This window comes from Bombus vancouverensis, chromosome 11 (assembly GCF_051014615.1).
Source record: "Bombus vancouverensis nearcticus chromosome 11, iyBomVanc1_principal, whole genome shotgun sequence".
NCBI lineage: Eukaryota > Metazoa > Arthropoda > Insecta > Hymenoptera > Apidae > Bombus > Bombus vancouverensis.
In genome coordinates, this window is record NC_134921.1 from 9,109,171 (window position 1) to 9,125,711 (window position 16,541).

The 16,541-nt window shown below is 34.4% G+C and overlaps 3 protein-coding genes across 3 annotated transcripts; all 3 read right to left on the reverse strand.

The window, feature by feature from the left end:
* Positions 1–117: 117 nt before the first annotated feature.
* Positions 118–2,176, reverse strand: LOC117162044 (odorant receptor 46a-like). Its single transcript, XM_076622894.1, has 4 exons — positions 1,572–2,176; positions 862–1,200; positions 401–602; positions 118–319 (listed from the first exon to the last, which is right to left on the reverse strand). Exons 1-4 carry the CDS (start codon positions 1,931–1,933, stop codon positions 125–127), a joined length of 1,098 nt encoding a protein of 365 aa, XP_076479009.1. The 5' UTR covers positions 1,934–2,176; the 3' UTR covers positions 118–124.
* A 392-nt stretch (positions 2,177–2,568) lies between these two features.
* Positions 2,569–8,266, reverse strand: LOC117162046 (odorant receptor 46a-like). Its single transcript, XM_076622895.1, has 9 exons — positions 7,707–8,266; positions 7,011–7,212; positions 6,772–6,927; positions 6,221–6,256; positions 4,793–4,917; positions 4,064–4,408; positions 3,504–3,708; positions 3,260–3,415; positions 2,569–2,829 (listed from the first exon to the last, which is right to left on the reverse strand). The coding sequence occupies exons 1-9, from the start codon at positions 8,018–8,020 to the stop codon at positions 2,782–2,784; spliced, it is 1,587 nt and encodes a 528-aa protein (XP_076479010.1). The 5' UTR covers positions 8,021–8,266; the 3' UTR covers positions 2,569–2,781.
* A 2,652-nt stretch (positions 8,267–10,918) lies between these two features.
* Positions 10,919–16,182, reverse strand: l(2)37Cb (DEAH-box helicase 16 lethal (2) 37Cb). Its single transcript, XM_033343907.2, has 11 exons — positions 15,569–16,182; positions 15,135–15,303; positions 14,807–15,048; positions 14,531–14,733; positions 14,153–14,448; positions 13,580–13,884; positions 13,045–13,202; positions 12,682–12,955; positions 11,863–12,404; positions 11,371–11,547; positions 10,919–11,251 (listed from the first exon to the last, which is right to left on the reverse strand). Exons 1-11 carry the CDS (start codon positions 15,729–15,731, stop codon positions 11,120–11,122), a joined length of 2,661 nt encoding a protein of 886 aa, XP_033199798.1. The 5' UTR covers positions 15,732–16,182; the 3' UTR covers positions 10,919–11,119.
* Between the last annotated feature and the right edge of the window lie 359 nt (positions 16,183–16,541).

Here is a 16,541-nt window from a genome sequence, read left to right on the forward strand (position 1 = left end):
AAATCACCTTCCAATCATTTCTTTTGATTGGAATCATCCTTATTTTCTAATATATAGCAAACATATAATATAATTATTTTCGAAATTAATCATTTTCTGAGTTCTTCGTCGTTTTATTACACTGTCAAAGGGTTAAAGTGTTACTTGTTTCTTTGATACTGACTATAGCGAAAGATTCGAGGTTCATGGAGATGACATGGCAACTAGTGAATTCGATAGGTTCTAACGAGCGTCTCATGATCAGTAAAAGAATCTTCTTCGAGCTATCGTTTAAAAATGGTAGATTACTTTCCAACACCGCGTTAGGAATTTCCAGACTCTATAGAACGGAAATATTTGAAATTGTAAAATCTCGCAATTCGGCCTCTAGCAAGACCATTAGATCACAAGTAAAACGTACCTTCAGCTTGACTTCGTTGCCGTACCAACAGTAGTAGAATACCTGCATGAGCAGACACAACGTGTAGGTCGCTGTTTCCATAAATTTCGGGCCAAATTCCATTACCGACAATCGATAAAGATTGAAACACACGGCTCCGGTGCTTATCAAAAATTGCATCGACATGATCATTTTGAAGTTATCGTTCACCATCGATGCGAATCTGTAATTTATTTCCCCAGATACATAACCATGTATTGCGAAAGTCTGCTCATTTATGAAAAATACACGTAGAGATACATGAAGTATTTTTTATTTGAAGGAATATATTGAAAGATTTTGCTTTCGAGGGGATTCTGAAAATTAATTGCTTAATATCCAGGTAATTGAGAAACTTTGCGAAGAAGAGAACGATTCTAATGAACGAAGATTGAGAAATTTGCTTATATTTATTTATATAGTAATATAATATTAAAACAAACTTGTATATGCGGTGATGATGATGTGCACAGAATTTCGCCGAGTAATCTTTGTCCGTAGTAATGTTTTTCATACGGTGTTCAAGGATCTCGAATTGGCAATAAATGTGAATCAGTATACCGCTGAACAAACAATCGCAAACGATGTTCAAATTCGTGCTGAATATCGTGGCCAGGATCTGATGAATAAAGCTAAAAAGAAAAAGAAGCGGTGAATTGTAGTCATAAGGTATCCAGGCTCGAAATTTCAGTCTTCCATGTCTGAAGTCTGTAAGAAATGCGCCTATCCATAGCCAGGCCACGAAGAAGTGAAGTACAAACGAGTAAGCTTTGGAGTTCCATCTATAAATGTAATACAATTAATTCTACCATTGTCGTTTTACAAATACAGCGAAACCTCGATTATCTGCATTTTAATCATGGCATGCTATTCGAATTTCTTTGTTTTTAAATTTATTTTCTCTTGAATAAAAAAGCATTTACGCTTGAGCTGTTTTATAAATATTAAATAGAAGCAAACGCTTTTAAACTGTTTCATAAATATCGATATTAAACGAAAACAAAAATTTTTAGATAAAAATGTAATAATTTCTCTCAATTACTATTCTCGTTTCTCGATTTTTCCGACAAGGGATCATTCTCAAATCTTTCATTAATCGAGGCTCGACTGCTATTTCAATCTTTATCGTACTGTAACTACAATACCAACTTACTCGATTCGTTCCTCGAATTTCGTTCGAATTTCAATCTCTTCGTCGTTCACAGGTGCGAATGGTTTCTCTAGCAGAACGCCCATTAAAATTTCAATATTTCCTCGATAAATTAGTAGCACAAGAGCCTTGCAACAGCTGGAGAACAGTACCAGCGTTACGTACAAATTTTCACTAAAATCATCTTGATTATCCACGTTGATGACAAGATCCAGAATCAGCGAAGTTTCGAAACTGAAGAGCAACAGCAACACGACGATCGTGTAAACATCGTACAAAACTCTTTTCCATAAATATTTCCACGTGGACGGTCGTACAAGACCGGTCAGAGTAAGAAGCGCGAATGTCCAACGTAAAGTGTGCATTTCGAATTTTTCTAAACTTCGTTTCTTATAATCCTCGATATGTTTACAAATGTAAAATAATTCTACTAATAAAAAATAATAATTGAAGGCAATATTGTACGCGTTCGTAGAAGCGAACTAATAATTAATAGATTGCAAATTTTCACACATTTGTGGGAAATTTAAACATGAAAAAATACACGCAATACACATAGTATGCAAAAATATGCGAAACAAATATCTATAGGTCCCATTCCTTCAGTTGTTTTCATAACAATATGAATTTAAATAAATATCCACAAAGTATATTCCGATCGGTTAATTCTTTGCCGAAAGATATTACCAATAACACAGTACCTAAATACTAGATCGAGTTCGCTCAAATGAACCAGTTAATTGTCAGAACTGTACCTTTAGATTTTACCTTGGAAACCACTATCTTCCGTTACAAAGTACGCAGTCGCGCAATTACTTTTGCAACAGTTACAAAACAAGATACCGATAATTTTATGTCTTGCTGTTTCCCCTTTCTTCTTTCAACGTGAATTCACGATACACGTTGTTAATGTCGATGGCGATATTGACGGCGGTTTGCTTGAAATATAAATGATCAGCGTGCAGAATGGAACGCGATGGTCGTTTTCCATAGATAAATATTTAAAAGGTGTCCAGGCTTCTTCGAGAGAAGAGAAGAGAAATTAATGGTAAAAGAGGAATGAGTTCCGTTATAAACGTAACGCTTCTGTATATTATTTATTGTTTCGTTTATTCCTTTCGCATACTCTACATTCCTCCATTGCGTGTGTCCATGAAAGGGTCGTGCCTTTATTCGTCTCTCGAGAAGCTGCTGCTTGGCTCGCTAACCTCTGCTACATACCTTGCAGCAGATTGTACGCCGAATAAGAAGTTTTCAACAACTGCGACAAAGAGAATTTCGTATGATGGTGTGAAACACAGATTATACGTTGATAATAAAACTATCAATCCAGTCGGAACGTCTGGTATCGAATTTCTCATTTCTGCAATTACTGGAAATATGAAGTATATTATTGGTAATATCAATGTCTACTTTTATTGGAAAAAGAACATATTACGTATATTGGTTCTTGCGGATTCTTATTTTACAGGGAGAATTGAAACTTTCGTATTTAATTCATTTTTACTTCTTTATGAGACTTCATCTGGAAAAAAATATCCAATAAGATGAAAAAGTTTCTAGTTTCGTTTAGTTTAGTTCAGAAAACTCTGCGATAGACTTATCTGATTTTTTAGCGATTATTAGACAATAAGGAAACGCCAGTCAGTCAAAAAAAAAAAAAAAAAAAGGTCGATTCTTTCCATACTAACGATCACGAACGACTTGAGATTCATCGTCACCACGTAAACACTAGTCATTTGTATGGGAGATCTCGCACGCATCATGATCATTAACAAGTCCCGTTTAGTGGTTTCCTTGAGCGCTAGCCAGTCGATTTCAAAAATCATATTGGAAATTTCCAGGCTCTAAATGAAGAACAGACAACGTTACTGGAAAGATTTAACAAAAGAAGATCAAACCAAACGATAATTGCGTTATCGTTAAGGGAAATACCTTCAGTTCAACTTCATTCCCGTACCAACATAGAATGTATATCTGTGTTAACATACAGCTGCTGAACATAATTATTTTCACAATCATCTCGAGCGAGATGTTCGTTCCCGTTAAGATGTAAAGATTCATGCATATCGTCAGCGTGCTCACTGCGAACTGAACGAAAATCATCAGTTTAAACTCTTCGTTTATCATGGTGGCGAATCTGCAATTGTTTCGTCGACGAACGAATTACGAAATATATGATATTATTTTATATATTATCGAATATGAATATTATTCCTCGATATCGGTAATCCCTTAACTGTGCAACGAGTTTCTAGCTTACTCGCTAAGTATTGAATACAAAAGTTGAAATGATAAATGACGTAAATTCTATAAATGGAGATTTTTAACGTAGGAAAGTTGATTATACGTAGAATGATAATAAGCTGTGATAATTGTATATCGAAACTTAAAGAAATTGTCTTATATGAATTGTACGTTGTAAACTGCTATATTTTATCTTCAGTTAAGGGAGTAGAAGAAAATGAAACGCTGAAATACGGGGTATACCGTACCGATAGATGAGATTATGATAACGAATGCACAGTTTGCAATCATTCGTGCCTTGTTCGATCTTTTTCAAGCGATATCCGAAGATTTCGATCTGATTGCAGATGAACATCAACAACGTCCATATGAGGCTGTCGCAGGCAACGTGCAGCAGACCATTGAAGGCGTGAATTAAAATTTGTTGACTGTAGATGAAGCTATAGGTGGCTGTCGAAGTATGGTTCCAAGGTAACCACATTCGAAACGCTAGCTTGTGATGTTCGCCTTTGTACAATGCACCGAGCAATGTTAACACCGACATTACCACCACTGACGATTCAACTAGAAGTGCGTAATAAAACGCGTTCGATCTGTGGCGATTCGTAAGGTGATAGGTAATGTCATGTGGAATATATCTATCTTTATTGATAATTATATATACGAGAATGATATAGAAAATTATATCGTAGGAACTAAGAGTAAACATATTGAAAATAATTGGGTCGTCGAGAGCAAAGCGGACTAAGTTCGATACGCAACAAAAACAATAATTCTCTGTCTAAAACACAGGTATTTGTATTCATTGTAACGTAATGTATTTTTTGATTTGAAAAAATTAATTCTTCCTCTTTTGTATGATTTAATAACGTTCATTGGAATCTATGAAAACTGTAAAGTCACGTTCACAGAAAAGAAAGAAATGTTTGGTACACTTTTGCTCTCAATACCAAAATTATATTACGTAAAATATTTACCTGGCTCGTCTTTCACACTTTTCTCGAATCTCGATCTCCTCCTTCGTCTCTGGTTGAAAAGGTGTGCTCTCTAGCATATCCGTTATGACGATGATATTCTTACGATTGGACAATATACTGTACATCTTGAGACACGAAATGAAAAATGTCAGAGTTAGGTAAATATTGTCGCAGAACTCATCTAAGGTCTCCACGATGAATATTAGATCGATGAATTGACAAATTGAGCCACCATACACCAACAGTATCACGTAATAACGGTAGACGGTGTATGCAACATTTTTTAATGGCGATAGCAACGGCGGTCGCCAACAGGCGCATATTGTCAAAAAACGATATGTCAATCGTAACAGATGCATCGCTCAGTTTTTTAAATTTCTGCACCGATTGCTCGTTCCTATAGATATTTCTGTATCTTTAAATTTCTGCACTAATATATTTCTCTTCTTCGTCTCTGACGTTTCTAATCATCGTCCGATGATTTTTTGAAAAGTAAAGTTTCCTGTGAAAATAACGATTATTTGGAAATAATAGTAAATTTTAATGGATGTTTCAATAGATGTAGAGATTAGCTTCTGAAAATAATAACAAAGTATCCGATCGATACGAGTTTTTCTTCTTAACACTTGCTTGAAAGAGCTTTTGCTTACAATAGCCGAAGACCCTTGATATTATTTGGTACGGTATGCTGACAAACTGGAAATATAAGAGAAGAAAGATACGAATGTCGACGAAATGCGTTGTCGTATAATATATTTAATAGCGTGCGACAATGTATAGACACGGAATATCGATACGTATCGCACGAAGATTATCGTTCATAAAACTTCCCCCTTTCTGGTGCATGGACTATATTATTATTGTAATTCCAGGTAGATGCATGGAAAACGTCCAGAAGGGATTTAAAATTCCTCGCAACTATTTATTTTCGAGTCTTTTGAATTTATATCGTCTTATGCATAAGACAACAAGTTTAAATATTTAGCAGACTGGCAAGCAGAGAAATTGACCAGATGCCATGGACATAGAATGGAATAGAACATAGACATTTCTTTTATTTCGAAAAAAACGTTCACGAGTATCGATAGAAATTTCATTTTGGAAGGAAAAGAGGACGAGAGAATATGAAGCAGGCTTCGTATAAAGGTAAGTTGAATTTTAGTATCTTTAGCGTGGCAATTGCATGATTTACATATCGTTGGACAGATTTCATTGTATTAGCGTTTCTTGAAGGTAACACGTAAAAATTAGCATCGATCGTCTCCTGCGGAAAGGTGTGGAATATTGTTTGACCGCAGAAATTCCAAATTTTTAATTTCGACATTCAAAAAGCTTCGAATACCAAAAGTTCGACGCGTTTGTTTGCTTGTGACGATCAGTTTTAATTTTTACGAGAATCCTCGTATTTTAAGATTCTTTCGTCCTTTGGAGCAAATTGTACGTCGAGTACGACATTTTCAGTATCTGTAAGAGACGTAAACGTATTAATAAATCAGTGAAATCCTTGCTTTGTGAGACACATGTCTATATCGATTCACAAATGTATTTGGACATTTACAATTAGTATAGAAATTTTATAAACATATTATACGTGCTATGTATGTATACATATGCATATAGAAAACTTTATGGAATTTTTGTTTGAAACTCTATGAACATTTATGTAAATTCATATTTTTAGAAACATTGTTAAATAAGTGGAACATAGATAGAACACTATTTTACTTGCTAGATGTATATTATATGTAAAGAGTATTATACTTTGAACATTTTGCATACTTTCACAAATTATGTGCATTCTGTGCACTTATACGCATAAATGTATAAAAATCTGCAATTTAATGATTACGACTAGTCATAATTCATCTCTTCAATTTCAAAATGTTTTTTGTAACATACGCAATATGTTCATAACAGGTTCCTATTAGTAGATATCCAAATACTTTCATGACTATATATATTTTATTCTATGTACTAACGTCCACGAAAGTTTTCAAGTCCATCGTAAATATGTAGGCACAGGTCAATTCGATCGGTTTCGTGGCTCTTCTCATTACGTTTATCAAACTCTTCTTGCTGCTATTATCAAACGATATCCAATCCGCCTCAAAGATTGCATTCGCAACCTCGACACTCTATTGTTTCGCATATCGTCGAATTATAATCCATAATCGAGTAGCTTTAATTTTATCAGATAACTCGGATCAGTAAAATTTACCTTTAATTTGAGCTGATTTCCATACCAACAGTAGAAGAAGACCTGTGTCATCATGCAGGTCAGGTATAAGACGAATTGCAAATATTTGGAGTTCACTGGCGCGTTCGACAATTCGTACAGGATAAAACACACCACAAAGGTGCTCGATAGAAGTTGAACACCTATTATTTCTTGAAACTTCTGCTGTATTATCGAAACGTATCTGCGCTTAAACATAACGCGAATGTAAGATTTGTTTGAAGAGGATTTTATGGAGAAATAAAAATACACTTGTACGATGTTGGTTAAATACGAGAAAAATGCCTTATGATTTAACAAATTTTAATATATACCGCGCATGAATTTTATAGTAAATATATACTTAAACTAAATATCGTATGATATTGATGTATGATATGAATGTAGAATGTAGAACAATTAAAATACTCTCTGTAATACTCTCTTCATTAAAATTAAATTACAGTTTTAATGCTCGATATGAATGTATATCATTTTTTATCTTTTATCTTTTCTCCATAAGAAGCTAAAGTCAGCTTGTATGCATTAAATGGCAGTGTATATTTTTCTTTGTACGTATATTCTCAAGTTACATGAAGAAAGCAATTCGTATTTATAATATTTTATGTTATTATGTATTACGTTAGTTACTGGATGCTGAAATAATTCTATTTATTTATTCAAACGGATAACACTGACCCGTATAAATAATCGTGAAAACGCACGATTTTTCCAATGTCAGGTCTCGGTTCTTTCTTCAGTTCCATTACTCTATGCTTCAGGATTTCTTGCTGGCCGCAGACGTGAACGAGCAACCCGCAAACCAGCACATCACAGGCCACGTTTAGAAGCGCCGTGCCAATCAGTGCGATGATCTGATGAGCGTACGCGATGTAATAGCAATTGGACACAGAATAGTTGAAAGGCAGCCAGGCTTTGTACGCGAGCTTCCGGTCGCCGAAGTCAGTGAGGAACGAAAATAATATCATACAGGCAACCGTAAGCATCACCATAATCGTGTAGTAGATCGTGATCGACCTGTAAAGCGTCTATAAAGGTTTGTCAATCGATTTACCTATGCTGATACCTGATTGAAAATCGAGAGCGATTGAAAGGCACTTGTGCGCTTGTTCTAATAAAGAAAAAATAATAAAAAATAAAAAACGATTTAGTTTACTTCTAGATGGCCTGCTGAAGGGTTTTGTAGTTCTCTTTAAGAAGCTATATCTGGTCAAATTCAGTTATATTCGATTTCTATAATTGAAAAATCGAAATGGTAGAAGATACAGCTATCGCGTGATTAAATGAAAAGCAATGAAATATGATTTTTTTTAGCCAGAAAGAATGTACATACACTATTTCCAGGAAATATGGCGGAGGAAATGTTAGAACAATTTATTTTAGCTTTTAACAATCCACGTTATCTCCAAATAGCCTACTAATGAGATTCCTGGTTCTTTTTAAGGTATTTACAGTGTAGATCGACATTCTTACGATTTCTTTGAAATTTTGACGATACGTAATTTGTAGTACATTGTTTATACATGCTTCAGTTTTTGGAAATGGAAATATTCATCTAGAAGAATCTTTTCTTTCTTTTTAAATTAGCCATCTTCTCACTGTGTTCGAATAAAGGTAATGCGAATTACATAATATCGATAATTTCGGCGTCCGAAAAATACCGCATACAATATTCGTATTAGAAAATATCATAAAACTCGAAGTTTGCCGCTATGTCCATTTCTGAATTGTTTGTTAGCGAGCGAGCGTAGATTGTACAGACAGCCAAGAAATTTCTTCTTCGAGGAAGAATCTCCTCGAGGAGAGATAAGACACGCTGAGATAAATTCTTATATTAACAAACATTGAATTTTAAATTAAATTTTGAAACCGGACATTTGAGTTAAATAATAAGATTAGTGTTAAATAATTGAAAATAATAATTGAAAAAACTATATAATAATGAAAATAATCATATACCCGATGCTTTTGTCGAATCTTCTTCGGATCGTAATCTCCTGCTCATCTATTGGTTTACAAGGCTCCTCATCGAGCTTCCTGCTGAGGATTCTAATCGCTTTATGGTTGACCAGAAGCGTAAAGATCTTGCAACAGGAAAGAATGGACGCGATGAACATGTAGAAGCTGTCGCTTAACTCTTCCGCCGTTCTTACGTTCAGTATCACGTTCAGAAATTGCGAGATGCAGAAACTGCACAATAGAAAAATCACGAACGCCGTGTATGCAGCGTACAACAACTTTCCGTAGAATGTTCGACAAGACGGTGGTATCCAGCATCCACAGACGATTAATATATTAAAAGCTGGCTGCAGAATACTCATTTTCCACCCGGAAGGAATTTCTACAGGAGTTTGAAAAAGAAAGATAAGTCTATTATTATTATTATTATTATTAAGAATAATCTTCATTGATCGTGTCATTATTACAGTAGATCCTTGAACAACACGGAGATTGGAAATATTGACTAATTGTGTAATTAATATTTATGCAAATTCATATTTTCACGAGTGTGATTAAATAAATGGAAAACGATAAGCCAGGTAAACGATTGTTTTATTTGCTAGATATCATAATGGGCAATATATTTTGAATACTGTGCGTATTTTTGCAAAGTGTACTCCAATGTGTATGTCTAATAATATCCTATTGTTAACCGTAAGTCTTGTTTTATATGCTACACTACATGTTAGAGAAAAGAAAATCGTATTAAGAAAGTTACAAGAAACAATTGCGAATCCTTTGATGCTGTACACGAGTATGTGATTAAGAATCAATGGCAAACTACACGTCTTCCTAAACCGAAATTATATTTGTTGGTTACTATTTCGTCGTTTAACAAAAACAATTCCAACCAAAACGCAATTGGCTGTTTATTTACTCTTCGATTTTTAAATAAAAAAAATTCTATATAATCGCGTAGATAAAGATCTCAGAGAAATTTCATAAAACACTGGCCACTATAGGATTAGCTATATCTTTACAGAATGGTACCTATAGAAAGCTTTCTTTTCACAAGAAAGATATTGTCCACATTCGCCTACCTTGATATGCACGCACCGTATCATTATCGTAATGTCTATCGTATGTTACAGTGCCATTTGCGAAGTTACATTTTTATGAATTTCTTCGGATAACCACTTTACTTAGAACTCGAGTCTTTTATCATTTATTGTACACAAGCACAACATCGTTTGTACGAAATCGATTCGTTTATTTTGAGGAAGCTCCAACTTACGACAAATGAATAATAAAAATGATGCCAAATGAAAAAAGCTGGAAACACTTTGAGGAAACTTATTTCAGAAAATTCTTATTTTAGCTTTACGAATCAATCCTTAAATTTTCTTACATCTGTAGTCGAACACCCTGCACGCGAAGAATGATTCATAGTCCATGAAAATAGGAATGCAAAAGCATTCATGTTACAAAAATAGTATTTGTTCTGTGCTTTGTAATATAAATGAATTTATAGATAAATTTAAATAAATTGTAAAACATAATAATCTTGTGCCATTATTTCACATCTTATCCTCTAAGATAAGTATGCAGTGAATAAGTGAAAAGTTTAAAAACATAAGTACAAAATTTCTGCAATTCTAGGAATCTCTGAAACAAATAGAATAAGAAAGGTAAGTAAGGTTTCGGGCAAAGATTTTTGTTCCAAAATTGGGGATGTGTATCAGGGAGATATGATGTGTAAGGAAATGGCTAAATTTGCTTACCTTGTTTTCCTTACTTACCTTCCTTTCTGCATTCTTGCTATTTTCTTTAATTACCTTTATAAACGATTCTCGAATTGCAATTTGTATGTTATAATATTGTCCACTAATTTCTATTTACTTACCTTGGGGTGTGGAATATTAAAATGGAAGGAACGATTTATATTTAGTGTAAATTTTTATTAAAATAAAATGCATTTACAATAGAGTAACATAAATAGTACGATTTATTAGTTACAAACGCTTGTATAGTACATTGTGGCTAGGCTTGTTACTTTCTATATTATAAAAAATTGCATTCAAAATTCGGAGCTGTTTGTACAATTTTTTATACAAATAAAAAGATTCATGGTTATTTAATTATTAGGACCATTAGTAGGTTCCGTCTGGGTGCGATCGTCCTGCAACTTTCGGCATTTTTTTATTCGTAGAATCTTCTAGTTCTTTTGGTTTGTAATAATGAGGTGCTACCTCCAAAAGCCACTTGCTTTCGATCTCTGTCACCTGTATAATTACATAGAATTATATCTCTCTTTTTCAACTGCTTGAAACAATATTCATTTCACAAATGATTATAGACAAAGCAATTTTTAAGTTTCCGTATTTAAGTTTTAATTACTTACTTGTCTCATAAATTCCTTTGTAGTGAAAACCAACTCATGATAAAGTAACCAACGCGGCAGCTCTTGAAATAACGAGCTATTAGGGTGAATGGAAACCGTCTGATTATGTTTTGCAGTTTTATAGTGACCTCCTTTTGACAATCTTGCCACGTGATAGAAATATCCTGCTGTGATAGCCTGAAATGATAATAATATTACCAAAAATACTTTGTATTTAATATTACTACTTAATAATTGTAAAAACAAAAGATCTGATACCAATCATTCTGATTGGTTTGGTAGATCTAATATTAGTCAGGCAATATTTAAAATTTGTTTCAGCTACATGAAGAAGAGCTACAAAAAAGAAACAGACCAAAATGCAAATAGATTATTTAATCGAGTCCTCACTAAGATTTTGTTTCAATAAATGGAGTTCAAACAAATGGAGCTCTCTATTGTACAACGAAAAGAAACAAGACTGGCAAAGTATGTTAATCTGAACCCACTCACCTTCCTGATATTCAGCGTTTCCGTGATACCCGACACAAGTTCCATCTCGACTCGCTGCATCAATCCGACTAATTGCTCTCTAACATCTCTAGCTCTTTTCATTGATCGATGTTGAATGAAATTCTCGTAACACCAATGAGTACTAAAATCACTTTGCTGCCACTGATTGTACACGTTCAATAAAGTCAAATGATCGCCACCAGGCACATGGAAATTCTTTCGAGCCGTGTCTGCGTGAATGATCTTGTCCTTAGGCCTGTAGAATATGGCTCCGTTCACAGATAACATGGCAGCTATCGTGGCTACTTCCTCCGAGCAGCGATATTGTTCGCTAGCCAGCAACATCTTCGCCATCATAGGATCTAGCGGAAATTCAGCCATTCTTCGACCCAGTTTCGTTAATTCTCCGCGATGATTCAAAGCTCCCAACGCGTATAGCTGTTCTAAAGCTAAGACCAACGTTTCATGCGGCGGAGGATCCAGGAAGTCGAAATGGACTAAATCGTTTATTCCCAGAGCTTTCAGGGTCAGCACGGCATTTCCTGTCGTTTGATAATTTAATTAAACATAGAGAATTCACGGGACAAGTAGGCAAAATGACATTTCATGATAACTAGACTGTGAATTTTTATGGAAATTTATATTTTTATGGATATAAGTAAAGAAGTGGAATTTAAACAGAAATTCCTTTCATCTATTAAGAATTATAAAAAGTACTGTATTTTCTATATTATATGCATTCTACGCATTTTTACATCTTTAAATTTTGCATAAATGAAAATGCAAAAATTTTTAGTCTAGTGACAAAGTTATTCATACCTAGATTGATCCTCTGAATTTCAGGCACGGTATTGTCTTCGAGTTCGTGTTGGTAAGCCCAAGCTGTGTACAGTCGAAAGCACTTTCCTGGAGCTACTCTTCCAGCTCTGCCTGCTCTCTGATTCGCAGAAGCTTTGCTAATCGGCACGACCATTAAACTTTCCATGCCTGTTCGGGAATTAAAATTGTTCTGTTTCGCGAATCCAGGGTCTATCACGTACACTATGTTGTCTATCGTTAATGATGTCTCTGCTATGTTCGTAGCAAGAACAACCTGTACAATTAACAATTGGAAACATTAAAAGATAAATAGCAAAAGTGATACGTTTAACGAAGGAGAAATATACAATTTATTTTTCATACTTTTCTCGCTCCAAGCGGAGTGGGTTGAAATATTTTTGCTTGCATGTCGCTTGGAAGATTAGCATATACGGGTAGGATTAACAGTTCTCCTAATTTCGAACCTAGTCGCCTTACTCTTTCTTGCAACATTTCCTGACATGTTTCTATCTCGTCTTGACCTAGTAGAAATTTATTAAAAAGTAACAACAAATGACCAAACCAAAAAATATAATAGTGCTTAAATTTTTTAAGTACTTTAAATTTCAATAAGTCGAAGGTCTAGTTTGTCATTATCGTGAAACAGGTAGCGGTTTTATTCTAGAAATACTCTCGAACCTTTTCATAAGGAGAAGAAATAGATCCAGCGAGCACAAAGAAAAGACACAATATTTCTTGCTAAATCTAGTTATTGTTCTTGTCATTAGGAGTGAGATTAAAGTAATATACTAATACTAATAGTAATAGGATTGAGTTAATTAAATTTAGGCGAAATAATTCTTTTGAAATTCCAGCAAAAGTTATTGTACTTGCTTGTAGAAGTATCTGATTGAAAAACCTGTTAGGAACACCAGTACATCGCCAGGTGGCTGAGTGGCGTGTATTTGAAGAATGGAGACTACGCAGGCGTCGATGTAATCCGCTTCTGGTGCTTTGGTATAATAAATATCAACGGGAAACCGGCGACCAGGTATCCGAAATATCGGTGCATCGTCGAAGAATTCACTAAATTTCGTAGCGTCTAACGTAGCGGACGAAATTAGGAGTTTTAGATCTGTTCGAAACCTTGTTATATCCTTTACTAAACCAAACAAGATATCCGTGTGCAAGGTACGTTCGTGTGCTTCGTCGATGATCATAACACTGAAAATAACGTTGTTTCGTTAAAGCAAATACGAAGACGTTTGTTAGTAACTAAGAATCAGTTTGAACAGTGTTGGCAAATCTAAATTTAATACATTCACCATGGAGCTGATTTCGATTAAGTTCCTATTCATACGAATTGTATTATTTTCGATTATGGGGAACAATGAAATATATAAATATAATTAACTATTACATTCCATAAAATATGATATGTATTGTATATCGTATATATTTATACATTTTCATTGTATGATGCCATTTATACCTGTAAGAAGCCAAATCTGGTTCGCTGAGAAATTCACGGTGCAGGGTACCATCGGTCATATATTTGATACGAGTACGATGAGAGGTGCAATCCTCGAAACGAATCGCGTAACCCACTTCATTTCCCAATTTAACAGCCATTTCGTGAGCAACTCTCGCAGCAACAGACATGGCAGCTACCCTTCTTGGCTGCGTACAGCCAATAATTTTATTATTCTCCGCGAATCCAGCTTCGTATAGATATTGAGGAATTTGCGTAGTTTTCCCTGAACCCGTTTCTCCTTCGATTATCAGCACCTAAATCGAATTAAATCGCAAGATAGCAATCAATGCTTATCTTATATAATTTAAGTTTGATTTAACGAATTCTGTAAAGTACTTGATGGTCTTTGATAGCCTGAATGAGATCATTTCTAAAGGGATAGATCGGTAAACTCCTTTTTGTCTCCTGTATAGTCTGTAACGCCTTTACTTGCGGAGGAGGACTATCCTCGCGTTTCCTGTTCTTCTCACTGCCAGGCATACGTAACGCTTGAACGAACTCCACTTCATCTTCCAGCAGAAGATCGTAGTCCTGTTGTGCTGAAATTAATAGAAATTAGTAAAAAATAAGATACGAACATTTTAACACGTATCGACATTGAATACCGTGTACCTTTTCTGTCTTTTGCGCCAAATCGAAAGACAGCAGAAGACATCTGATCAGATTCCCATTTGCTTTGCTCGGATTGTGGCGGTTCGTTATCGGGAACTTCCAATTCTGGTGCCACTTTTCCCTTTTCCAAAGGCATATAGTAACGTTGCAACCTTTCAAGTTCTCTGGCTTTCTCATGTTCTTTGGCTAACTGAAGCAACTGCTTTTTATGCTCCCGCTCTTTCCTTTCCCGTTCTGTTAATCTGACATTAAAAAAAAAGATGTTAATAGATTATGTAATTGTGCAATTACTTTGTGTAATTATTGTGTTGTATTAATAAGAAATTACATTTCCTCCTCAAACAGATATTCATCGTCAATTATATCAGCTTCCAATTCAGCCACCTTATCCTCTTTACGTTTCTCCAAGTATTTCCTACGAGACTCAACACGCAGTTTGGGTACCAATTTCTCTCGCATGTCTGTTTCCATAATTTTGAGTCTCTTGGCAGCCTCAGCTGGTTTTACAAAAAAGTATTATTCATTATTAACACTTAATAGTGTCATTAATAATAATACTAATACACATTGATATTTAAATGTAACTAATTACAATATATTACTTAATTATGGCACAATATGTACAGATTAAGTATAATAATGATAATAAATTGTTTATAAGTCTTGTCAAATGTATTTATTGTACCAAATATTTTTATTGAATATTTTTATAAAGTTTGTAATTGTTTCTAAAGCATAAGATTATAAAGGATCATAGTCTACCTGCACCTGAACCAGCTGGCATAGCCACCTTTCGTATTTTACTTTCATCCTTTGCTTTCAGTCGATTAGCAAACTCGTCTCTTTCTTTAATATCTTTCTTACGTCTTTCCTCCTCACTATCACTGTCCTCACTCGAGGATTCCTTTTTTCTGTATTTGCTCATTGTGTATTTGGAATCACCAGCAGGTTATATTTACCTTTTATCAATCAACACGGTACACGACCGTGTCAAATAATGACAAGAAAGCTGTATAAACCACCGTAATATTATTTTCTTTTCCTTACTTCGATATCACTGATTTTTTCGAACGTAAGTAACATACAATATCTGTCATTTTATTGGAATAACAAATATTAGAATATAAATATAGGGAGCAAAACAAAATGCTCCAGGTTAGGTTCCCTTAACCTCTTTGGTTTCTACGTGAAAAGGACTCTATGCCTTTTAATGTTCATTCATTTCATTTCATTCATGAAAGAATAACATAATTTGTACGATCATCACAGAGAAGAACGACAAAAACTTATCAACCGCAATTTAAACGATCAACTATTTTTTGTGAATCAAATAACTGACAAACTGACTCGCAGCCATGCGACTGTACGAATCGTACAAATGGATTACGTTGCCAAGCAACGCGTGCGAAGTCACGTGACACACAGCATGCGTAAATTCATTCAATAAAAAAGTACGCGCGCTATTTCATTCATCGTTCTTTTGATTCTCCTAGTTATGCTTTTCTCCAATTTTTTTTCTTTTTTCTTTATAATCACACGCATTTATCTAATATATTTATTTATGATCGTTGTATAATATATAGTGTAAAATATTGAGAATGCATTGAAAATTTATTAAAAAAGATGAACGTAAACGGGTAACGTTTTACATAACATAAACAAAGCCGACGAAGTTTGTTCATTTAAAATTTATTTCTAGAAGAAATACGTCATTGCGGTAATATATATATGTTAT